At 40.2% G+C, this 27,052-nt stretch overlaps 1 protein-coding gene across 1 annotated transcript in view; it reads right to left on the bottom strand.

Annotated features, from left to right (window-relative positions):
* SLC30A9 (solute carrier family 30 member 9) overlaps positions 1-27,052 on the bottom strand; it is a 60,813-nt gene that overhangs the window by 4,921 nt on the left and 28,840 nt on the right. The window contains exons 8-17 of the mRNA XM_075195054.1: positions 19,496-19,563; positions 18,154-18,256; positions 17,046-17,101; positions 14,446-14,581; positions 14,326-14,365; positions 13,670-13,741; positions 12,902-13,009; positions 10,716-10,881; positions 3,356-3,485; positions 1,458-1,571 (exon numbers count right to left, since the gene is read on the bottom strand). Of these exons, the coding sequence (XP_075051155.1) occupies positions 1,458-1,571; positions 3,356-3,485; positions 10,716-10,881; positions 12,902-13,009; positions 13,670-13,741; positions 14,326-14,365; positions 14,446-14,581; positions 17,046-17,101; positions 18,154-18,256; positions 19,496-19,563 (993 nt within the window). The remainder of the gene's footprint in view (positions 1-1,457; positions 1,572-3,355; positions 3,486-10,715; positions 10,882-12,901; positions 13,010-13,669; positions 13,742-14,325; positions 14,366-14,445; positions 14,582-17,045; positions 17,102-18,153; positions 18,257-19,495; positions 19,564-27,052) is intronic.

Raw genomic sequence — 27,052 nt, 5'->3', positions numbered from 1 at the left:
TTCCACTACTAAAATGTGAGACTAGCGCAATTAATAAGAAGAAAGGATTGTGTACTACCAGGGGTAACGGAATTCTCTGGCACCATATAGATGATCATGATGTCATCCATCAGGAAATGACAATACATACATACATACATACATACATAGACACACCAGCACTTATTTATGTGCGATATATTATTTTACTTTGGTCTCATAAGTATGGTATTTCTAGCATAATGAAAAACTGCAGAGTCTTTTTAACGTATTGCAACTTTTTTAATAAATATAATTAAAACATTATTTTTTTTTGTTACTGTTTACAGATTAATTTGTTGATAAACATCATTTATATGTTCTCCCCGTGTTTGCGTGGGTTTCCTCCGGGTGCTCCGGTTTCCTCCCACACTCCAAAAACATACTGGTAGGTTAATTGGCTGCTAACAAATTGACTCTAATCTGTGTGTGTGTGTCCGTGTGTGCATGTTAGGGAATTTAGACTAAGTCCTATGGGGCAGGGACTGATGTGAGCGAGTTCTCTGTACAGCGCTGCGGAATTAGTGGCGCTATATAAATAAATGGTGATGATGATGATCATAAGGATTTATTTAATATTTTTTTTTATAAGGCTGTTGGCACTTTTTTTTATTTACTTAGTCCCCAATTGCGTTGTACATGATACTTTCCAGTATAGATGTGATTACAGAGAAAGGACAGACTCCTGTTTTGCGAAGTTAGCAAAGAGGTTCTAAAAATGCAGAGAGAGGGCTTCCTAAATACTGTAGGTTTCTTCAACTACTGTGTGAGCGCTGCATGATCAAACACATAAACACAAAACTAGAAATAGGCTCTCCAGGGAGCCGACACACTGAATAGTGAGGAAATTAGCCACTATAAATTAGCAACTGCAAAGGCTGTTACAGAAACATAGAGCTGGATGTCAAAAATACAAAAAAAAAAAAAAAAAAACAGAACCGGTTCATTTAGTCTGGTGTTCTGTAAGTCTGGAGGTTGGCGATAGGTCACATTATCAAAGAACATTAAAGTCAGTTTTATCAGTTGTGCTTAGCAACTTCTAATACAGTGTATTTTCTAGGTAATGTGCACTAATGGGAACAGTTTGTCTTTCTTCCATCTAACTGCTGTCTTTCATAGTCCAGGTCAAGTGACCTGTAGTGAATGGACACAACTGTGCCTTATAAATAAAAATTGAGGTTTATTTTTTCTTTGGATGGGAACGGATCGTTAAGATGAGAAATGGAGTTAATTAAGCACTGCCCAGACATAGTCACAAACTTAAAAACTGCACAAGCTCTGCAAAATGAATCTTACTAGAAATATTACTTTTAAAATACATTTCCAATACTAATAGCAAAAAGATATATATATGTAGTGTGCTTCCAGGGAGGACATCCTACATTTTACTAGCTCTATTACCTTACAGAGCTTCTGTGTATATCCCTAGTTGGGCTTACCTTCAATTCTTTTTCAAGTCTGTCTACTTCAGCTCCTAGTGTGTCTACGATGTTTTCCCCATGTTTCAGCATGAAAGTTTCTAAGTCTTCTGGAGTTTTCACCTGGCGGATGTCCTGCATGATGAACAGATAGGAGGAGACATTGCAGAGATCAAATACATACTACAAACAGCAACATTTTGGGGTCATCCCTAGACCCATTTTTTCCCGCCCCCGCCCAATTATCTGTATGCTTTCAGCTTGGTTATTTAGTACAACTACAGTACAGATCATCATAGGGACCCGCAGCTCTCCATAAACCTCCAGCCAGCGTCACATGTAGGCCATCATCTTATTTATATCTGATGTACGGTCCGTCTGATGACAGCAATCTGCCTTTATATGCCTGCCATGCTCCTGCAGTAATTAGTTAATTATTCATTCTGAAGGACATGACTGGGGAGTCGGAGTATCACTGACTTCACTTACTAATGCCACCTAGTGGCAAAAGTATGTATCTATGAGTGCACATTCTCTTCATAGTAGAGAATGACTCCCTGGCTAATGGATAGGAGTCAAATATGAAATCCTTGATCACAGTGTTGAACTTAGCTTGAAATTACCACTTTATTTAACCGATGCTTTCCTTTATTTAGTATCAGTTACTTTGCAGTCATTTAAGTATATTAATAATATTGCTGTATTTAGAAGAAAGCTACACATTGTATATATTTTGCTTTTATCCTCTGGTCAGATTAGCTGCTGGTCTATTTTAAAATGTGTGCGTCATTTCTGAGGACATGACCAATCTTCTTCAGATAAAAACACCCCTCTCCCTCCAGAGAATCATGCTCTACTATGACGAGAGAAGCCGGAGATTGTCAGCTCATTAGGGAAATTGAACAGGAACCTAATCAGAAAGAAACCATGACTGTAGTTTTAGGTTTATTTTAAAATGGGCACTTTTTTTTTTAGAACTAATGATTTCGTTAATTTACACATTTTGAATGCATTGCCAAAATATAAATATCAATTAAAGTTTACACATATACAATAATGGGAAATATTACTGAACTTAAAAAACAAGTTGCTTTAATATGAAAATGTGTCTCTGTCACAGGTATAACCCACAAAGTCCATAGAGGTGTAATTCAACCAGTCATACTGATACTGGCTCCATCTCTACACCGACGGCTGTCATTATCACTGACACGGAAGGAGTTTGCTGCCTTCATCTCCTTTCTGAGGTGTAAAAACATAAATCTGGGGTATGCATCATCAGATGTGACTTTTCTAGTATAATTTTGTGCTAAAAGATAAAAGGATAGTTTCACCAATAAAGAAAACTTATTTATTAACCCCTTCTCCCCCCCTCCCCCCCCCCCCCCCCAACTAGTAGAAATGTTTGGATGGATCTCTCACTAGTTTGATAGAAGACACCCCCTGCAACATTGTAATCCCTTTGGACAACTGACAGAAGGGGGTAGACATCAGAGGCTCTGTCTAATCGGCTTCTTGCTGTTGGGGGAAGAGAGGGTTATACATGGGGTGGTGGGGACAGCACTGTTCTATTGCTAGTGTGGGGAAGGCTATAGGCCAGTGGATCCCAAACTTTTTCACTTTGGGGTACCCTTAGGGTCACCATAATTTTTGCAAGGCACCCCTAAGCCAAAATAATTAGCAAGTAGTCCCCAGCATGCTTATCATCGGCCCCGGCCAAGGCACCCCTGTGAGATTGCCCCGGCACACAGTTTGGGAATCGCTGCTATAGGCAATTGGCCCAGCTGCTGGATAAACACCAGTGTTCTATTTATCGAGCTACTAAGTGTTACACAGGCACAAGCAGGAACAACTGCTTTTAATCATCTCAGGCTACTTTTCTGTAATTGTCAGATTGAGAAAAAGTAAATCAAACTTACATTCAACATCTGGTCAATGTCTTGCTTTTCCAAGTATAATCTTGTTACAACACGGCCATCAAAATCAACTTCTGCTTTAAATCGTACTTTACTCATACCCATGTCGGTAGCTTTGACATCGTGAATTGCCCTGAAAAGAACATATCAGCAGCATCCACTCTTAATATACATTGAATGTGTAACTGCAAAGAAACAAATACATGACCTGCTGCACTTCTGCTTTAAGGAATTTACTTTTGGCAATAAATTAATTTAAAAACCTGAGTACAAGTATAAAGTGCTATACTCCATTAGAGCAGATTAAATGACTATTAGTGCACATTCACTGGCTTCTCATAGCAATTACCACCATGTTGCTGAGAAATGTGTTTCTGGATAAATGGGATACAAATTAATGCAGCCTGTGATGACTTACTTTTTTTTCTCCACACGAGTCTGAATATAATTTATAGTTAAAAAAAAGTTTATCTGTGGATAAAATGGGAGGAGGGGGATTAATAAAAAGTAAAACAAGTAATTTTTGTATTCCAATACTGCAAAGCAAAGGTAAGCAACCAGTGTCTCGTCATAAGCTGGAACTATACAGGTTCCCTAAGACAACCCTAGACAAATAGGAATAGTTTGGCGTTTGCACCTTGACAGCGCATTACAACGAGCCAGCAGATCCGCAAAAGATTTTTACCACAATCTACTGGTTAATCACCTTGTCTGCAGTTTAGGCTAAATACTTCTGAGGCCTTCGCCGCATTCTTCATTCTGCTGCACTGAATGCATTAACTCTTACCTAGAGACTGGTAAATATTTGACTGCCATTCAGTTTCACTTCTGCACTGTTATTTGACTCTTACCTAGAGAACGTTAAACTGACCACTACCCACAAGTTTCTGCACTGTTATCTGCTTTTTACCACTGTCCTTGCAATGGCAGAAAAATGACACGCAAATTTGTGAAATTTATGGAATTCTCTCCCTCGCACAATAAGACTCTCCTTTAGTCTACAAGCTTTCAAGCGTTCTCTGAAAACCCACCTCTTCAGACAAGCTTATAATATTCCTCAACCACCCTCTTAACCTCACTACATTACCCTATTACCACCTGTTATACAACTACCCCTTGACCACCATTGTTGTGTGACAGGATCATTTAGCTTATGAGTCACTTTTACCTTTGCAGTCTGGCTGGGACGACTGCAAATGTAGACTTAACCTTATGTGTCAAACTCCCATTGTCCAATAGATTGTAAGCTTGCAAGCAGGGTCTTCTCACCTCTTTGTCTGTTTTACCCAGTTTGTTTATTAGTTTACTACATCTACACTGTTATTTTATTTTTGCAACAGTCTTACTATCCTGCTCCCTTGGACTGTTTCTCTCCGTCTCCAACTCCTTTCCTGTCCTTTAGCTACAGCACCCTGCTCCTCCCATTATGTCTCTCTGCGAACCAACTTAATGTACCTCTCCCCCATCATAAGTGCTTCCTCCACGATTTCTCCTCCTCACCCCCACCCCATTTTCCCTGCTTTAGCATTTGAGCCTAGAGACGAGGAGATAGAGAATTCATGTCCTCCACGTCTTCTCCACACTCTGTACCTCCACTGAATGCCTTTCTTCCCCTCACTCCCCGTGCCTACCTCTCTCCTGCTCCCCGTTCAGACAGCTCCCTCACCCACACCACCTCCTCCTCTCACATATTCCTCCTTGCTTTGTCCCTTCAACCAACTGCTGGGGACATGTCTTATAACCCTGGGCCCCAACCTTTTCCTATTCTCTGCTCTGTACCCTTCACTCCATACCAGGAATCCTTCTAACCTTATCTACATTTCCCCCCTTCCTTCTCTCCCTTTCTCCTGTGCTCTCCAGAATGTCAGATCAGTCTACTATAAACTGGCCTCCATTCATAATCTCTTAATTTCCAACTCCCTTAAACTACTTGGCATCACCAAAACCTGTCTCTACCATCAGACAACACCTCTCCTGCAGCTCTCTAATAGGGTGGCCTCTCCTCGCTACACCTTCGAGGTCATTACCCCTGGGCCCTTTTTTCCTCTATGAGGACCACTATAATAGTCTCTTCTACCCATTCCATCTTCATTTCGTCATTTATTTCCGATCCCGTGGTCCCATCTCTCGATTCCTTGATAATTTGGCTGCCTGACATCCCCACTAATTCCTCCAAAACTTCTTCCGTTCAGCCCCACACCTATGAAACACACTACCACGTTATATCAGACCTTCCATCAGCCTATGCTGCCTTAAAAACTGACCTGTTAATCAAACTCTACCAGTCCTCCTCCGAACTAACCACCATCCCCACAATGACATCTCTACTCTGTATCTCCTTATTATGGGTCAGCCTCTCTCCTTTAGAATGTAAGCTCCCATTAGAAAGGCCCTGCCTGCTCTAGTCTTATCTAGCTGTGTGTCAATGTCCCTTACCTTCACCTCGATTACGTGTTTTGCCCTGTTTTCCACATGTAAGCTTCCTACTTGCATGCCTCCAGTATGTCATTCTCTTTGCCCCAATCTGTTATGTAATCATTCTATATGTACAGTCATGTCCAAAAGTTTTGAGAATGACACAAGTATTGGTTTTCACAAAGTTTGCTGCTTCAGTGATTTTAGACCTTTTTGTCAGATGTTGCTATGGTATACTGAAGCTTCAAGCATTTCATAAGTGTCAAAGGCTTTTATTGACAATTACATTACATTTCTGCAAAGAGTCAATATTTGCAGTGTTTACCCTTCTTTTTGAAGACCTCTGCAATTCGCCCTGGCATGCTGTCAATCAACTTGTGGGCCACATACTGACTGATGGCCGCCCATTGTTGCCTAATCAATGCTTGGAGTTTGTCAGAATTTGTGGGTTTTGAGGAGTGACCACAAGTTTTCAATGGGATTAAGGTCTGAGGAGTTTCCTGGCCATGGACCCAAAATTTCGATATTTTGATCCCTGAGCCACTTAGTTATCAATTTTGCCTTATGGCAAGGTGCTCCATCATGCTGGAAAAGGCATTGTTCTTCACCAAACTCTTCTTAGATGGTTAGGAAAAGTTGCTCTTGGAGGATATTTTGGTACCATTCTTTATTCATGGCTGCGTTCTTAGGCAAATTTGTGAGTGAGCCCACTCCCTTGGCTGAGAAGCAACCCCACGCATGAATGGTCTCAGGATGCTTTACTGTTGGCATGACACAGGACTGATGGTAGCGCTCACCTTTCCTTCTCCGGACAAGCGTTTTTTCTGATGCCCCAAACAATCTGAAAGGGGATTCATCAGAGAAAATTACTTTACTACAAATCCTCAGCAATCCAATCCCTGTACCTTTTGCAGAATATCAGTCTTTCCCTGATGTTTTTCCTGGAGAGAAGTGGCTTCTTTGATGGCCTTTTTGACCCCAGGCCATCCTCCAAAAGTCTTCATCTCACTGTGCATGGAGATGCACTCACACCTGCCTGCTGCCATTCCTGAGCAAGCTCTGCACTGGTGGTGCCCCGATCCTGCAACTGAATCAATTTTAGGAGACAGTCCTGGCGCTTGCTGGACGTTCATGGGCGCCCCCTGAAGCCTCCTTCACAACTATTGAGAAGCTCTCTCCTTGAAGTTCTTAAAGATTTGATAAATGGTTGATCTTGGTGCAATCTTACTAGCAGCAATATCCTTGCCTGTGAAGCCCTTTTTGTGCACAGCAATGACGACTACACGTTTCCTTGCAGGTAATCATGGTTAACAGAGGAAGAACAATGATTTCAAGCACCACCCTCCTTTTAAAGCTTCCAGTTTGTTATTCTAACTCAATCATCATGACAGAGTGATCTCCAGCCTTGTCCTCATCAACACTCTCACCTGTGTTAACGAGAGAATCATTGACCTAATGTCAGGTGGTCCTTTTGTGGCAGGGCTGAAATGCAGTGGAAATGTTTTTGAGATAAAGTTCATTGTCATGGCAAAGAGGGACTTTGAAATTAATTGCAATTCATCTGATCACTCTTCATGACATTCTGGAGTATATGCAAATTGCCATCATAAAAACAGAGTCACTCTCAAAACCATGACTGTATATGCTTTACTTCTCCAATGCAAGGAGCTGCAGGTTTTAGTGGCACCTCATAAGTAGAAGATAAAAATATTACAGCTCTCTTTCTGGTCAAATATAGCATACCTCTACTGCCTAAATTCTCAACCTGTGGCACGTGCACCCCAAGGGGTGCCTAAAGAAAACTTGAAAAGGTACTTCAGGCTGTTACGTATAACTCAAAATAACAATACTTATTAGTAATTAATACAACATTTACAAAACTACTCAGAAACAGCATTTAAAAACATTAGGAGCAGCTCAATTAAAATGTACTCCAATTAGTGAGTACTTGGAAACAATTGGCCATCATACAGTGGAAATACCTGTTTAACATAAAAAGGTTAATATCCTCGCGTGATGAAACAATCTAATGATATTGCCGTGGGCAGAGTTCATTGAGGCCATCAGCGATCAAGTCAAAGTGAATTGCTGCTAACATTTCAAGTTATGTGCAGACAAATAGAGCATGTAAATGCCAGGTAACATGGGCTAAAATATGTGGGTGCAGAAAGCATATTCCACTTGCTTTACATAACGCAAAACAAGTTTACTATGTTGAGTACTCCCCATCTTTGTTGTGCTGGCACTGGTTGCTAAGCATTTCAGTAGGATACATTAATGTTACCTGCACTCTGATATTAAAATTCTGTGTTTAAGTTGTGTTTCTCATGTAAAGAGATATTAAAATAAATGCCACTGTACCAAATAAGAAACAGTACATACTTGCATTTTTTACATACATTTCACAATAGATAAAACGATCTACTAAACAATCTTTTTGTTCTATATAAACATTTGAAAAACAGAGTTTATAACAGAATTATAGATTCTGTGTTTAGAAATTCATATGCCAAACTGAAATCTGATTTGCAAAATATTGTTATCGTTATGCCTTCTGGTGGACAAATAGTGTTGAAACAACTATGCTTGCCTATCTACTTGTAAGATGAAAAGGCCATAAAAAAGGCCAACCATAATACAGGAAAATAAAAAAAAAATAAACATTAAAACCACCTGCCTAATATTATGTAAGTCCTGCTCGGGCTGCCTAACCAGCTCTGACCAGTCGAGGCATGGACTACACAAGACCTTTGAAGGTGTCTTGTGGTATCTGGCACCAAGATGTTAGCAGCAGATCCTTTAAGTCCTGTAAGTTGTGAGGTGGGGCCTCCATGGCTCAGATTTGTCTTTCCAGCACATCCCACAGATGCTCGATTGGACCGAGATCTGGGAATTTTAGAGGCCAAATCAAGACGTTTGACTCTTTTTCATGTTCCTCAGACCAAGAACCTCTGAACAAGTTATGCAGTGTGGAGGGCACATTATCCTGCTGAAAGAGACCACTGCATGCAAGGAATACCATTGCCATGAAGGGGTGTACTTGGCCTGCAACAAAGTTTAGGTAGATGGTACGTGTCAAAGTAACATCCACATGAATGCCAGGACTCAAGGATTTCCTGCAGATCATTGTTTAGAGCATCACACTGCCTCCACTGGTTTTCCTTCTTCCCATAGTGCATCCTGATGCCATCTCTTCCCCAGCATAACGACGTACACGCACCCAGCAGTCCACATGATGTAAAAGAAATTGTGATTCATCAGACCAGGCCACCTTCTTCCATTGCTCCATGGTCCAGTTCTGACGCTCACATTGTAGGCGCATTTCGTGGTGGACAGGGTCATCGTGGGCACTCTGACCGATCTGTGGCTACGCAGCCCGATACACAGCAAGCTGCAATGCACTGTGTGTTCTGACACCTTTAAATCATAGTCAGCATTAACTTTTTCAGGTATCGTGCTACAGTAGATCTTTTGTGGGACTGGACCAGAGGGGCTAGTCTACGCTCTTCACATGCATCAATAAGCTTTGGGTCCCCATGACCCTGTCACCGGTACATATACATATATAGTTTAATTGAATGGTGTTTTTACACTTTATAGAAGAAGGCACTTGTACGTCAAACATCTTTCACTGATTAAGTCTGCTTCTTAAGCAATTTGCACTATTTATTTTAGTAAATGCTAATACCACTGATTTAATCTTCCACCTCCATAATATTTAACTTTAATTTGCTACACCTGGATTAAGCCTCCATGAGTTTGGTATCCTTGACTTCAATATAGTACCAGTGTTTAACTGGTCCAGGACCCCTGGGCTGGAAGGAGTGCAGTCTGTGTCGGACTAAAGCATGAAGGGTCCAACGAGGAATGCAGTGATAGGGGCCCAAGAAATACTGTGTGCACCATGGTAAAGCCTGAAGACTAGTAGCTAGGCCCCAGAAGGGTGGAAGAAAGTAAAATGACTGTCCCAGTCGCTTCATCTAAATGATTCTTTTTTCCTTCCAGCAAAACGTATGGGACTCATGGCAGGTGAAAATGGGGATTGACTGGAGGCAAGTGCAGGATATCTAGAGGGGGAGGGGCACGCCATGCAACCAGAGTTGGCTCTCTAACCCTTTACCATCCACTTCAAATACACCAACAGAGCTGCAAGCAGTACTGCCAGGTGCACGCAGCTTTCCCTTCACGAGCAGAGCAATGTGAAGCAGGACATAGCTTCCAACTGTGCTTGCAGTGGGGACAAAGTCCTGACTGACCAGGACATTCACCCAAAATGGGGACGGACCCATCAGAATCAGGACAGTTGGCAGACAGTTCTGCTGTTAGTGTCTTAAGCTCAGTGGCTGCTTGTCGGGATTCTGGAATGTTGGGGTACATAAAATTTAGAAAGCCTAGCAAGAAATGAACCTTCTAGGCCTTCCTCCCCAAACCAGCTCCAACATTAAATCAATAGCATTCCCCACCTCCGCATATTTTCTCCACAAAGACATTTCTCCACAGTGCAATATGTAGTGAGATGATCTATCTGGGCAAAATATACCTTCAATCACTTTAGACAAAGCCCTACCAAATTACTCACAGAGAAAGTAGCTTGGGTAACAACATCTATGCCCAATACCTGGCTGTGCCACCCTTGAAATATTAAGATGCTGTCCCCTATTATTTTGTGTGCCAACAGAACCAGTGGTGGACTAAGATAACCTTGTATCCTGGGCTGAAAGTTAGCAATGGGTAAGATGTGCCTCTGAGACCCACAACCACAATTATTATCAAACGCTCGACTGAAAGCTTCATCATTCAAGAACGTAAGTGAGCAACAATGTTAATTTAATCTTATTTTTCCTCCATAAGGAAGAGAAGAGATAATAACAACTTGCAAACAAACTTACTATCAATTGCTGGATATAAACTGCCTTTAAAAACTGATCTTTCTACAAAGTTTTGTTACCTTACAGCAGGGTCACTTTCAAGCAATTCTGTGAGACGCTGTACTTGTTCTGGTTGTATGGATCGGCCTATAAGAGCCTCGGTGTTGGTGTAAATGAGGAAGGCAGATACTGCTCCTAACAAAGTCCCCACTCCCAAGGAGCCCAAGCTGTCGTAATATGGGTTTCCTAATAAAATAAAATTAATCAGAGATACATCATCAGGGCCAACTTTCTGCATGTAGAAATAAAGAAAATTAATATTACAAAACACAAACCAGAACCAAACGCACAAATCATACATTCTACTACTCCTATCTTTCCCTTCCTTAATACCTACTGGTGGTAAGTGGAACAAGTTGCACAAGTTTATTCAGAGAAAAGTTATTCCAGGAAGTACTAGAAATCAGCAGAGCGGATGAGAATATTAGAAGCCATCTCTGTGACAGGTAATACACAATAAAACAAAGAGATGTGTGCCTGCAGTTTGCCGAAACAACAGATGTGGCTGTTGAGATTTATGAGGTGAGCGAAAGCATTAAAAGTTCAGAAAATAGCAGTATACAAACATAATTCATGTAAATTTGCCTTGGGTGCCTGTGTCCAATCATAGGGATGAGAGGAAAATAAAAAATAGGAGGTATCTTCTGGGTTAACTATCTCATCGCTGTACTGGTATGTAACTCACCCCACCTACATCTCAAACAGGCAACTGGATTCTACCCCAGTTCTCCAACTAATATGCACATACACATTTCATAATAATATTATACACACACATTATATCTATATATATATATATATATCTATATCTATACACACACACACACACACACACACACACACACACACACGCGCGCTATATGGACAAAAGTATTTGGTCAGACCTGCTAATTATTGAATTGATGTATTTCCATCAGACCCATTGCCAGAGGTGTATAAAATCAAGCACCTAACCATGCAGGTTCCATTTGCAAATATATTTGTGATACAAAATGGGTCGCTCTGAAGAGATCAGTGACTTCAAGCGTGGTACTGTGATAGGATGCCACCTTTGCAATAAGATGGTGAAATTTCATCCCTGATGGATATTCCACAGTCAACTGTAGGTGATATTTTTAGACAGTGGAAGCGATTAGGAACAGCAGCAACTCGTCCATGAATTGGAACACCATGTAAATGGAATGGGTTACCATGGCCGAGCAGCTGCATGCAAGCCTCACATCACCGAGACCAATGCCAAGCATCGAATGGAGTGGTATAAAGCACACCGACACTGGACTGTGGAGCAGTGGAAACGTGTTCTGTGGAGTGATTGATCACGCTTCTCTGTTTGACAGTCAAATGGGCGAGTCTGGGTTTGGCGTATGCCGGGAGAACGTTACTTGCCTGACTGCATTATGCCAAATGTGACGTTTGGTTTAGGAGGGATAATGGTATGGGGTGGTTTTCAGGGTTTGGGCTAGGCCCCTTATCTTCAGTGAAAAGAAATCTTAATCCTTCAGCATACCAAGTCATTTTGGACATTGCTATGCTTCCAACTTTGTGGCAACAGTTTAGGGAAGGCCTTTTCTATTCCAACATGACTGTGTCACTGTGCACAAATCAAGGACTACAAAGACATGGTTTGAGGAGTCCGGTGTGGAAGCACTTGACTAGCCCGCACAGAGCCCTGACCTCAACTCCATCGAACATCTTTGGAATAAACTGGAACAGAGATTGCAAGACAGGTCTTCTCGTTCAACATCAGTGCCTGACCTTATAAATGCTCTACAGAATGAATGGGCACAAATTCCCACAGAAACACTCCACTACATCTTGAGGAAAGCCTTCTAAGAAGAGTGGAAGCTGTTATCACTGCAAAAGGGGGACCAACTCCATATTAAAGTATGTGTATTTCAATACAATGTTATTACAGTCCATGTTGTTGTAATGGTCAAACGTCCGGATACTTTTGTCCATATAATGTATCTATCTTAAAGAGTCCACTCAGGTACCGAAAGTGAGAAAGTCATATCTAAATGAACTACAATCTTTGTCTTTAGGTTTTTACAGTGTATACAAATAAGAGGGCAGCCATTTTGTAGGCTGAGCCAGTATTACTGTTTATAAATTCACTAAGAACCACAAAGTGCTTCGATGAGGTCACTGGTTCCTAGTGAATTGATCGGCTGAATTCTCAAAATGGCTGCCTTCACTGAGAAGTTACCTGTTAGTGATGTCAGGCCCATACAGGAGGCTGCCATTATCACTCCCAAGACTGCTGCGGCATCCTCCATCAAGACCACATTAGTACTTGGATCATGAGACTGGATCACTAAAAGAACAATAAAATCATTTCTTGAAATCTGTTTCACAAAATAAAATTCTTTAGGTAAAATACAAAATATATTTTATTTTCTAGCTTGGTCAAGTTGAAAAAGAAAACATTATGTAATTATTATTTAATTCCTCTCATAAAAGCTATATAAAAAGGACTAATTTCTTGTAAATACACCTCTTTCCAGGAGTATGTTAGTGTGGCCTCAATAACTGTGCTATGTAACAAATAAAAGTTCTGCTATGTTAGACTGCTATACTGGTCGCTACTTAGGAAAATACTTCGTGTGATCAGCACCAAATTCAGCATCTATCGCTGGATGCACTTTCACCTCACAATGGAGGTAACCTTACAACACACCAGCAGCACAATGCAAAACCTTCCGTTGTGCACAAGTTCATCGGTCGTGTCTCCCCAGAGCACACTGTATTAGTTCCCCTTTAAAATGCTGTCATTAATGTTTTGCATATATTGTCAGAAAACATTTTTTAAACAATGATGTGAGACAAATAGGAGGATGAGACTGTCACAACACATTGTTGGGTGAAGGTGATGGGCATATATTATTTTGTTTCATATTTAGCAACAAGTAAACCTTTGCAGCAATCCAAGTATACATTATAATTGACTGATAATGTTGTAGAGCCCAGTACGTACCGTATTGGTAAAAGGACAATCCCCGTGTCCTCGCACTTTTCCTAATTTCATTAACAGCAACAAGGAGTGTAGCTAAAGCAAATAAAGAACATTACAAAAGTTATTTAAAAAGTTGATCACAGGTTGGCAAATGTCATTACACAGTTGTGGCAGAATTGTTCTTTCAGCCATAATCATACAGCGGTTAACAACGGAGAACTGGTTGTTTATACAAAACAACCAGCTGGATTAGTAGAATTTTTTTAAGCCTAATTAATTTCTTCACATGTATTAAATTTATTACACAGGTTTCAAAGCAACATCATGTGCAAATATCCTTTATGTGACTCTACAGGCTTAATTTACTCTTTATTGTCAATCATAGATAGCGTTTCTTCTACCATATATCAGTCTGCTGTTATGTAACATATTAGACATTCCCCTATAGAACATTTATATGGGAATAAATAATAATAATAATAATAATAATAATAATAATAATAACATTTCTAATCTGATGAGAAAACAAATAACTATTCAGATCAGCTCATCCAATATGAGTTTCCCCACAATAATGTGGAAGAATTGCAAAAACAAGCAGATTTCTTCATGTTACAGTATATTGGAAATCTATTTAAATTAAAAAGAAAAAAAAACAAGCAGAGATTATTTCCTACCTCCTTCAGAAACTAATGATCCTGCTAGGATACAATATGCCTGTAACGAAAGACAGAATACATTTACTTTCTACAGGAAGACCATGAATGTCAGTACGGAGTAATGGAAGGCTGACCTACCCAGAGCAGAGATTCTATTTGCTGTGGATGAAGTAACCCCATGATGCCGTGGTACCACGACAATCCAGCACCCATCATAAAAATGCCAACACCGCTGATCAAGGAAGCAATATAACGCATGTTTGTAAAGCCATACCTGTGTGATTCAACATGGAAACACAAATGAATGCCAATAAAGGCACACGGTCTATATCTTTACGTCATAACTTCATTTCATTATCTATAAAACAAGTACATTTTTAAATTCTGTCTGACATTAAAGAAAAATAAGCAAAACAGAATTCTTATAGGGCACATATGATGCATTATTATTATTATTATTGTTCATTGCTTAACAGGTATGAAAAGTCTGTACATGGATCTGAATGGCAAAGGCGTAGAATGGATAGAAGAATGGCACGTATTAAATAGATCACCCTCTTGGGATGCCCTCTCTCCCTTGTCTGGAGTACAAACTTCTTCACCTAAATAAGAAACGTCTGTACTTCTTCTGCTGGAGATACACTGACTGTGTCCCCTAAGATCTCAGGACTACTCGCATAAACTATTGTGTTGATATTTTATTTAACTTTTATACTTATTTTCCCCCAACATGCATGCACTTCAGGTTCAACAAAAGGGTAAGATCCTCACGTTACTACATATATGGCCAGCTGTAGGCACTCTAATCCTTCAATCCAATGGTCAACCCTTCCAAACTGCATCTTATTTGTTTGCACTAGGAAGATCAACCTAGACAGATCTATCATCTGAAAGAACGGCGCAATTAAAGGTCCCCTGCAGTCTGGTTGGACAATGACTGCTCACATATGGTTAAGTGGTCCATTGAACACAGACTTTCAGACATGTATGATCAAATCCAGCTTTTAGTCCAACACAAGTGAACATTTCTGGTATAAAACAAAGAAATGGCTTACAAACTTGCCACTTGTGTTGCCAAACTTTAGTCTAGTCTACATTTAAAAACCTAATGAGCAGCATGTGTTTCAGGTAATGTACTTGTTTTATTTACTGTATATCCTCATCCCTGATAACAACTCTTTAAAAATGTGTTTTAGATATTAAAAAAATAATTCTACATTTTTTTTTATTTTTAAGTACTGCAAAAAGTACACAAATTAAACGCGGGGCAGAACAATTTAATAAAGTATTATTACTTCATGCCCTTTTCAGTGTTTCACAAAAAAAAAAAAAAAAGAAGTAATTTCATTCTGTATATTTTCTCTCTAATCCCTTCCCTGCATAGGCTATTTAGATCTAATCTTATTACTTTAATGTTATGCACCACAGCTGCTGATGAAATTGATTTAATCCTTTTTTTAATGCATTCAGATGTTTAATGAACAGGGTAGTATTTAAATATTCACCGAATACCATTCTGAATTTAATTCCTCTTGTCGTTCTGTGCAATTTCAGATATATTTTTATACAGGAAATACATTTTCATATTTATAATTTTTAAGCATTTAGAAGTCCAAAAAGCTGGTTATTATTCTCTGGGAAAAGGCCGACTGTACAAAGAGTGGAGGCCTGGGCAGGTGCTTTGTAGAACATTGCTCTACAAACACAATGGTTTTTATTTTCAATGCTGCCAATTTATACCTAAAACCTTCCATAGTAACTGATCACAATTAATTAAATAAAAGATTATACAATACTTATATTAAAAGCATCATTAATAAAAACGTCATTCAATAAAATGTGCAAATTTAGACGTAACGTACAAAGGAATTAAAAACATTCACATCCTAATCTGTTGGACTAAATTATGAAAAGTAGGCTACAAAGTCAGATGTTAAAAAAAAAAAGTAATAGCTTTAGAAAAAGTCATAGAACAGTTAAGAGAACAACATCACATTTTAAGTTTCCATTGCTATAAATCTCCAACAAGCAAAATGTTTCAGATGCAGAGATCTGATCATTATAAAGGCCAGATCGCAAGGGTCCCAATTCAGTCTGGTCAAAAGGCGAGTGCATATACATATTGCTTGACCAATGTGGCCACAATGATGGTATTTTAGCAGCATGTCCAGTGAAAATGGAACTTGGTGGCAATTTTATGAATAGGCCAGAATCCTTCCTCCAGGAAAGGTGGCAACCACCCAGTGGAATCTTTAATGAGAATCTGTGCTGGGTTCTCTGTGAACAAACTAATTTCCTCCAGTATTGCACTTGAGCCAAGACTGACCGCCAAGATTTTTCCCATTTTATAGACTTCCAGAAATTTTAGTGTGACCATGCGCCTAAGGAGAAGCCTTGAGGTGAGTATAATGAAGACTGGAGGAGGTGAGGCTTAAGAGTCACAGTATCTCAAAACACACTCTGAAAGTTTAATATACATAAGTGAACAAGCACCTTATATTTCTAATATGAACTCATTATTAAAAAATTGAAATGGAAATTTATGCTAGTTGTGTAGCTTGGACTTCCCATATAATAATGTTTTTGAAAAATAATGCCAATTTGTTTATACGTATGTGATGTTTAATACAATATTTAGCTTATTCCTGTTGGCAAGTATTTAGTTCTAAAACCAGAGCAGATACAATATTACAACTTCTGACAGGACGGAGTTTAAATGTAAAGATGACGGATCTTACGGGTGTCCAGGGTCTGGGTTCCGTACAGACTGCGAGATACCCAATGCTAACAGTGCCTGTAATAGGGAGACAGAAATCTTAGTCAGCACGTCATCTGCACAGTGGTCTATAGAATATAAAGTTATATATAATTTAATGAACAGTTTGGATCAAATTATATTATAGACTAACTGACCAGATCAACTAAGTGAATGATAAAAAAAATACTTCTGAAAATATATATAAAATGTTTTCCCCTAAATACATCGATTTCCAATCTGACTGAAAATTAAGTGTGGCCTTCAAAACTGCAAACCGATTATGTACTTCTGTTCAAATATTAACATTATTTAGGTTGATTCCTCGATATTCTGTTCACTACGTGTATTAAGGGGAAAATAGCGCCAACTTGTGGCAGAGGTAAGATAGTTCTATTTCTGGAAACACCATGCCCCTGTAGGTTGGTAAATTTCATCAGTAGAGATCAGTGCTTTCTGTTCAGAACATGGTGATCAGAACAAGGAGGACAAGGGATCTGGATACTACTCTAGGTAAATATACCAGAGACATTCCAGGACGAAGTTTCACAACTTAAGCACTTCCAGTTCTTGTCCGACACACCTCCAAGTAACTTGTCTGGAATAAGATTAGCTCCACGACTAGGTGAGCAGAATGTAGACCTTAGAGCAAGTTAGGTCCATCTCCAACCTCATCTCTACCTACACTCCATACCACCCCTTCTCCTGTGGATTGATCTCCCACACCATATCAGATTAGCCTCTTCTCTCCAGTGCGTCACGTGTGCCCTTCAAACAAGTTTCTTTATTCAAGACTTTCAGCCTCCTCCTAACTCCTTTGCCATCACCTTGACTCCCCTACATGGTGCCACCCTATTTGTGTCTTCCCCTTCCCTTTAGGATGTACCTTGATCTGCATTACTAAGTTATCTGTGCAATCTGCAAACTAGTAGATGTCTGGTCTTTGTATTATGTTTAGTCGAATAATGAATTATGTAATGTACTATGGATCCTTGCAGTGTATTCTACACTGCACTGCAGACCATTTGTGGCGCTTTTAAATAAAAGATAATAATCTATTAGGTTTAATAAACTTAGTACATTTTCCTTACCTGGTTGCATGTATCAGCTAAGGAGTGAATTGCTTCAGAAAACATGCTAGCAGAACCCGTGTACACCCAGGCCAAAAGCTTAAAGAAAAAGTTTAATCCATTTCTGGATTCAAAGGGGGGAAAAAAAGTGAGAACAAGTCAATATCAATGTACCTATATTCCACAAAGCACCTGCACTTGATATGTGAGTGTAAAAATCTGACATTGTGGTGTTAGCTACTTTGAATTGCAATTACAATTTGGATTACATTCATACAACTATAAAATACAATTTCACACTATCAGAACAAAATAACCCTTAAATAACTGGACATTTCACATTTACTGCTACAAAGGAGATGATACGCTACAAACAGGAGACAGAGCACAAAGCTTACGGCCTCCCTTTGCAGAGAGATCAGATTGGTCAGTTTAAATATAAAACAGTTCAATTAAAGAAAGACCAGCAACAAACAGCCTGCTTGTACACATAGACGTCACTAATGGTAAGGTACAAAGACCTGAAAAAGGGAGGGAAAGATTGACCTGAACAGGCCAATGCCTGAACACACAAAATACAAAGGGTCCCTCTGTGGAGGTAAAACCTTTATCTGTAATTGGCGAAGGTTTATATAGCTAGCCATAAGGTTGCTTTATGTAGTTAGAAAGCAAAAACATAAGTGTTCAAGAGAATCAGATGAAGAGGACAAAGATAGTGGTTCAGCAAGTTAAAGCAATGGCCAAAATAGAGAGCCACGTCTGTGCCAGGATAAGGAAGATACAATGGAGATAGGGCTCACAACCTCCACCAATGAAGCTAGACAGGAGTCTGAGTGTGACTATAGACCAGTGTTGGCTAACCTGTGACACTCCAGGTGTTGTGAAACTACAAGTCCCAGTATACCCTTCCAGCAATAAGCTGCTATATATTGGCAAAGCATGCTGGGACTTGTAGTTTCACAGCACCTGGAGTGTCACAGGTTAGCCAACTTTGCTATAGAACATCAGGGCTGCCTGTTGTGTTCGGCTGAAGGAGAGACAGAGATGCCAGTTGATATTGTACTTTGCTCTGAGAAGCTAACAATCATAATAGACTTCTTGAACAACAATATCTAAAGAGAGAGCTTACTAAACTACAATGAAAATAAAAACCTGACAAAAACAAAAAATCTGAAACCCTTTAAAATAAGAATAAATCTAAATTAAAACTATTCAGAAATATACTGTTTAATTGCATTTCATTTCACACATTGTTTAAAAAAAACAAAAAAACAAACAAATGTAATGATAGTTGTAGATAGGGTATGAACAGAGAAGTAAATTCAATATTTGTCAAGTGTAAAACACAAATAGAGAGACTTACATGCAAATAGCAACCATTACAACTTTACCAGGGCCCTTCAAAAACATGGACGCCGTGCTCAGCCGAGGCTGCAATCAAACACAGACATATTACATGTAATAGCTGTAACAGGAAATTGTGCAGTGAACTAATTAATTCAGCTTTAGTATTAAAAGGAGAATTTGACTCATGTCTGTTTATGGCTACTCACGGCTATAGAAAAAGCAGACTCTCCATCTACACACAGCATAGGCAGCCATTTTGTGGAACAAAGCAAACCTCAATCCTTCATTAGCAACCAGTGAAATCCCTGGTACGCGACCAATCACATAAATGCAATGGAAACAGCCATTCTGCCTCAGGGATTTCACTGGTTTAATATTATCTTCATGTATTTTGAAAAATTAGGCAGCAGCAATTTTGCTTCATCGACTTCTGTACAGTGGTGTAAATAATAGTAAGTATTACCCAAAAGAAGGAATAGAGAAAATAAGCTCGTGTTCAAATACCATATGTACCAGCTCACCCCATGCTAGAATTGGCCTGGCTCACATTATTAGAGACCTTTTAGTTGAGATCACATCCATATAGTTACCACTATGGATTAAGTTAAAGTTTAATACGGATTACTTTTTGCAGTCCCGCCTGATACCTATGTGATGATTGGCCAACACTGAGCCATTTTTTGCTTACATATAACATGACACAAATAATAAAATACTAATTTAAATGTGATAATCTAACATTACATTCCAAACACCTCTAAGAAAGCATTGTTTAACACCATGTGATGACCATCATAATAAACGCAAATTGGCAGGAACTCCAGGGCTTTGCAAGATTTTTTGAAGTTGCATAATCTATACGATACATGGCGAATCTCTGACCCTTTACTCCCCCGTTCACAATACATATTTCCGATCGACATGACCCTGCTCAGCCACGATCTGACCCTTAAACTCACTAACTCCAATATTCACTCAATCACGTGGTCTGACCATGCCCCGATTTCGGCAGATCTCTCCTCCTTAGCCTCTCATCCTTCTTCCTTCTCCTGGAGAGTCAATGAATCTCTCCTCCATAACCACAACACAGTAAACCACCTTAAATCCCTACTATCTGAATATTTGAAATAAATGAGTCCCCTAATATGTCACCTACAACTCCCGGGAATGACCATAAGGCTGTCATCAGAGGCCACCAGCTGGCCTTGGCAACAAGCGCCAAGAAGACGAGACTAGCTGAAACTATGCGCCTCTCTACCTCCCTCCAGCAGCTAGAGGCACAACATAAATCCAACCCGCACCCTGTTGTATTTAAACAGATAGTCTCTGCAAGAGGGGAACTCAACCTCCTGCTTTCCCAACGAGTGGCCAACAAGCTGAAATGGCTGAATCAGCGTTTCTATGAAAAGTGCGATAAGGCGGATAAGCTCTTGGCCACTCGGCTGCGGACTAAAATTTCGTCCCGCAATCTTATGGCTATCAGGGACTCCTCGGTGGTCCTGGTCTATGATCCAAAATTCATTCACTCTGAATTTCAGAACTATTATTTAAAACTGTACAACCTCCCTCAACCCCCCAATGCCTTGGCTCATCAGAAACAGACGGAATTAGTAATGGTACCCGCCAGGGATGCCCTCTCTCCCCTTTAATCTTCGCCCTGGTCATCGAGCCTTTGGCAGCCTTTATCCGAGCCTCTCCAGATATAAGGGGGGTGGAGACGGGGTCTCTGGAGAGCAAGCTCTCTCTCTCTCTGCGGATGATATACTACTCACGCTACAGCAACCAAGAACATCTCTGCCCAACCTGTTCGGCCTCCTCACAGGGCATGGCAATCTATCTGGGTATAAGATTAGCATAACAAAATCTGAAGCCATGTTCCTCAATCTCCCTCCTCAGGAATTGCTGTAATCTCACCTCTCACTTCCACTTCAGATGGCAGAAGAAAAAATTAAAGTATCTTGGGGTTTACATTACCACCTCTTACGAGTCCCTATTTGGGGATAACTATCCAGCTCTTTTTATCAAACTTAATACAGACATTTTCTCCTGGCGGACCCTAATCATCTCGTGGCTGGATAGGATCATTGCAGTGAAAATGACTATTCTCCCCCAACTCCTCTACCTTTTTCAGACATTGCCTGTTAAGATACCTCGGTCTGAATTATACTCTATGCAACGACACTTAACTAAATTTGTTTGGTAGGGCAGGCCTCCCAGACTACGACTGGCGCTACTTAAAAACCCGCGAGCTGTGGAGGCAGGGGCTTTCCCGACCTCAAGGCTTATTACTGGGCGGCCCGGCTTAGCTCAATGGTTTCCTCATTTGCGCTTCCCACCTCTCATGCATAGGCAGACTTAGAAGCTGCCTATCTCTCACTGCCTGACCTATCTGGTCTCTGGGGAATACCTCCTGATACCAGGAGGGCTCGGATTCAACGTTTTCCAAACTTGGATTTGCTGCTCGGACCTGGGAGACCTGTAAGCGCCATCTTACCCCCACCTTCCCTCCGGGTATGTCCCAAACTTTTTCTCGGACATGGACCACAGCGGGTTTCCGATTTGCAGGAAACCTCCTTGAGCAAGGAAGGCCCATACCCTATGTTGTTCTCTGCTCTAGAGTTCCTGACTTTCATACGCCTTTCTATCAATATTTGCAGATTCGGCATTTCCTCCTTTCTCTCCTGTCGAACAGCGCGCCCCACCTCCCCTCCTCATCTGAATCTCTCTGCCTCTCTAACCCCTTACGGAGGGGTATGATTTGTTCCTGGTATTAACCTCCTACTGGAGAATATGTTGCCTTCTGTAAATGCACATGAGAGGGAGTGGGAGAGGGACCTGTCCCCCCCCTCTATCCCCCCTGGAGGAGGACTGCTGAGAGACCATCAGATTGAATGTGGCCTCTAGTTCTTTATCTACATTAAGTAAAGAAAACGCATAAAGTTTACTACAGGTGGTATCTTACACCCGATAGGCTCACAAAGATGTATCAGTCTGCTTCTCCTGACTGCTGGAGAAATTGTGGTTATTGAGGCACCCTTGTGTATATTTGGTGGTCGTGTCCTGTCATTTCCTCCTTCTGAGATAGGGTTGCGGGTCTGATAGCCAAGTTGTGGAAGCGTGGGGAGCAGCAGCAGCGCCCACCCCCGTCTCTTCTCTAAGATCTTATGTCTGGTTCATTGACAACATGGAAAAAAAATCCCTTCATTACTACGAGACAAAGACGACAAATTCCATCAAATCTGGGCTCCCTGGCTCTATTTCTATGGTCCCACACTTTTCCTCCCTCTAAATAACTCTCCCCCCATATAACCCTATATAACATCGGGCCTATGGCTTCTCCGAATACTATAATACAGACTTGACAACATCCCCTCCTGTGGGAGCTCATGCTCCTTTAACCTCCCTTCTCTCGACCACCATATACTCCCCCCCTACCCTGCCCTACACCCCTTCAATATCCATAGCCTCACCCTCCCTCCCTTTGTTCATTACCCTGTTTTACTAGAATATATACTTTTACTATGGAAAGTGACATTGGTTGATATTTGTATTTTTAATGCTTCATTCAAGTTTTTTTTGTAACTTGTATTTATAGAAACAAATTTTGACTTATAATTAAAGCAAATTGACACCAAACAACTTAATAGGGCCAATGTGTGTGTCACACAGCGTCTGCTTAGCAGGGTATATTTGAATCAAATCAATACTTGCCTCTAGAATAATTGAGGTCAGAGATTTAATAAGCAAGTACAAAGATATCCGATCAGCGTCCTCAAATGACACCATGCATAAAGGGTTTATCCCTGTGTTCATACACCAGTTTGTTTGGTTTGTATTAGTAGCAGTATAAAACTGAGTGAAGCTTTCTTGTGATAACAGGGTGAAGGGAAGGTAGTCAGGACTTATCCAACTCTGGGCAATTTGTTTTACAGGCCAGAAAAAGGAGTTCCCTAATGACAATTTCAAGAGTTTTCATTATAATATAATCATCAAGGCAGCCTAGGAATTTAGATTTTAGCATCAAGCGGAACTTAAACAGGCTGGCCAATAACCTGCGGCACCCCTCCGAATAACGCTGAAACTTGGGGCCACACCGTGTAGGATGAATAAAGTCACCTGTATCCAAGTGACATTCATTTATTCTGTGGTCTCTCAAGCCTCCCCAATAGAGTCACTTGGGGTGTAATACATTCTATACAATATTTAAAGTTGTGCCACTCTATGTGAGCAAATTAACAATACCTTACTCACAGCCTAGAAACTATAGAGCCATGACACACCAGACAGTATAGCCACCTCCTTACTGCCAATTCAGTGTCTAAATAAATAAATAAAAATATCTGTATCGGTGGTGGGCACCCTCTCTCTCTTTATAATTGAGAAGAAGGCTGTAAAGTTCAAATCAGCCAATTCTTTAGTCATTATTCTCAGGCTCCCTACTGTTCTTACATTATTCTTATTCTGCCTGTTCTCAACATCTTCTACCTTACCAGCAGCTGAGGTTAAACGCCATGTTTTACTGCCATCATATCCACAACCTGAGGCAGGACTTTATCCTCCTCAACCATGGTCTCCACAGCTTTTACACGCCATGTCGCAGCAGTCCAATAACTGGATTAATACACACAGTAATATTTACAGCATTTATCTCCTGAAGAACAGAGTATGGTTCTAGATGAGCCACAGGTACTAGCTCATTGATCAGTATTACTGCTGGTTCTCCAGGTGCCGGTCTCACTAGAGGATTGGACTGCCATTGGAGCAGTCTGCAGTAAAGCAAACAGAGCAGGCGGCACAGCTGAGTCAATGTCATTTTGAGCTGAGTGGTGAATTTCTCTAGCTCAGCAGCAGCCGCTATATTCATAGGTTTGTTCATCACTGCCTGAATATTCCCCAATGCCACTAATATACCTTAAAATGTTACATCATAATGACTATTTATATGCCAGGTAATATCATGCTGTCTAGCTCTACAACACTGGTAGGCTTATTTTCCTAAAAAGTCACATTAATAATCTTAAGCAGGCCACACACAGGCCAATCCTGCTTCTTGCAGCAAGTGCCAGGCATAAGCATAAATGGCCACAAACATAGGATGCCAAACTGGACGGGATCCTGCTGTTTAGACCCTTAGACTAATTGTCCAGTTTATTCTGACATGTCAGGGAAGGTCTGAAGATGATTACACACACGCCAATTGTGGGCATCCTTCAACCGCATGTACCAGTATATTCAATAATGATCAAATCTTTTTCAATCGGATTACTGACATTGTGGTCGTGTTTGGTCCACATGCTGCAGTGGCAATAAAATAACTTGTGTGGCCAGTAAGTGTTTGCTTCCCACTTACACACAGCAGTTATGGGTTTAGTCAGTTTACTTTCAACAAAGCATTTTAACTTCTCAGCTTTCTTTAGTGCTTGGTAAATTAGCTATTAGGCACTGGCAAGATAATAGTAATTCAATAATATTGTTTTGAGGATTAACAAAAATAATGGGATGCAAATAATATAACAAACCAGTCAGCAACAACTTTGCTAAAATTACAAACATGTCATGATACATTTAATGTAAACATAAATTCCCTTCAAAATCCAACAGGAAACGAAGTGAGTACAATACCCAAATAAAGTACAGTAGACTTTTCCCAAGCACTGCAACTATAAATTAGCATCTTTAGAAAATCAATAAACGTGATTTATAGCTTCATTATTATGCAATATCTCAGGTCATTACCTTAAACTTCTATTAGAGAAGAAACAGCAATACATTAGATATTTCATTTGAAGCTCTAATAGTCTATAGTATCAATCCTAGGAGTTCTGAAGAAACCCACAGCTAACACACAGGGTAATGCTATATAAATGCAGAAGCTACTGAAAAGAGCATCCACAATCTTCCCAGATAATTCAAACATTCTATATATTCAGATGGGGAAACATCTTCCGGCCTAATGATGGGTTCTTGTGCAACCTGTAGCGAGGACAACAACTATCTGACTTGTGTGACCATATAGGGTACAAGGCTGCAGGTCAAGTGTCTAACACAGAGCTCAAAATTCAACTGGAAAATATTGGATTAAGATCTGGGAAATTTGAAGGTCAAGTCAACACCTTAAACTCCTCATCATGTTCCTCAAACCATTCCTGAACAATTTCTGCAGTGTGGAAGGGCGCATTATCCTGCTGAAAGAGGCCACTGACATCAGGGAGTACCGTTGCCATGAAAGGGTGTACTTGGTCTGCAACAATGTTTAGATAGGTGCTACATGTCAAACTAACATCCACATGAATGCCAGGACACAAGCTTTTCCAGCAGAACATTGCCCAGAGCATCGCACTGCCTCCGCCGGCTTGCCCTCCTCCCATACTGCATCCTGGTGCCATCTCTTCCCCATGTAAACGACGCAAATGCACCCAACTGTCCATATAATGTAAAAGAAAACTTTATTCATCAGACCACCTTATGCCATTACTCCCTCGTCCAGTTCTGGCACTCTCATGCCCATAGTAGGCAACGCACTATGTGTTCCGACACCTTTCCATCATAGCCAGTATTAAATATTTCAGCAATTTGTTCCACAGTCGCTCTACTGTGGGATTGGACTAGACGGGTCCCCAGGCACATCAAGGAACATTGGGCACCAATGAACATTGGGCACCAATGACCCTGTCGCTTGTTCACCTTCCTTGGACCACTTTTGAAAGGTAATAACGACCGCATACTGGGAAAAACCCACAAAACCTTATATTTTGGAGATGCTCTGACCCAATTGTCTAGTCATCACAATTTGGCCCTTGTCAGAGTCGCTCAGATCTTTACGCTTGCCCACTTATCCTACTTCCAATACATCAACTTCAAGAACTGACTGTTCACTATTATATCCCACCCCATGACAGGTGCCATTGTAACCAGTTTAACAAAATATGTAATAGTTATATTTGAAAAACCACAAACAGATAGAAAGATCTATCTATATACACACACACATTATATATATATATATTTTTATTTTCAAAACTAGTATATATTTTGCTAAAGTGGTTTAGTTACTACAGTTCTATGAAGTTATACAAAGGCTTTTTCATGCAATAAATAATTCACTCGTACTTTCAATGTCATTTGCAACAGTATTACTGCTTTTATTTATTTTCATCTGAAAGGTTTACATTTTACTATGGTATACAAAATAAAATCTGGCATAATGGTGTAATAGTCATACTGAATCTCTGCTTTTGAAAGTGTCAAGAGTAAATAGAAAGAAGTAATAAGGTTGTAAAGCTGTAATCACTAAAATGTGATATAAAAGTAGTTATGGTGTGTTCTTAACACAAGAAAATGAAGATACTGCCATTATACATGTAGATATATTGCATAGAAAAAGGTTCATTCTCTGGCAATTTCCATCTCTTAGTGTAGGAAGATGTTGCATTACTGCCTTGACTAACACACTGGACAGCGTAGAATGCAACAGAAAAGGACTAACACAAGTTATATTCTGGGACAATCTAAAACATGAAAATATAAACTGTAACTTATATATGGAGGTCAAAAGAAAGGTTCTTGAAATATA

This window comes from Mixophyes fleayi, chromosome 1, assembly GCF_038048845.1.
Source record: "Mixophyes fleayi isolate aMixFle1 chromosome 1, aMixFle1.hap1, whole genome shotgun sequence".
Classification (NCBI taxonomy): domain Eukaryota; kingdom Metazoa; phylum Chordata; class Amphibia; order Anura; family Limnodynastidae; genus Mixophyes; species Mixophyes fleayi.
The sequence above is the reverse complement of the archived record's forward strand: the minus strand, read 5'-3'. Positions and strand labels throughout refer to the sequence as shown.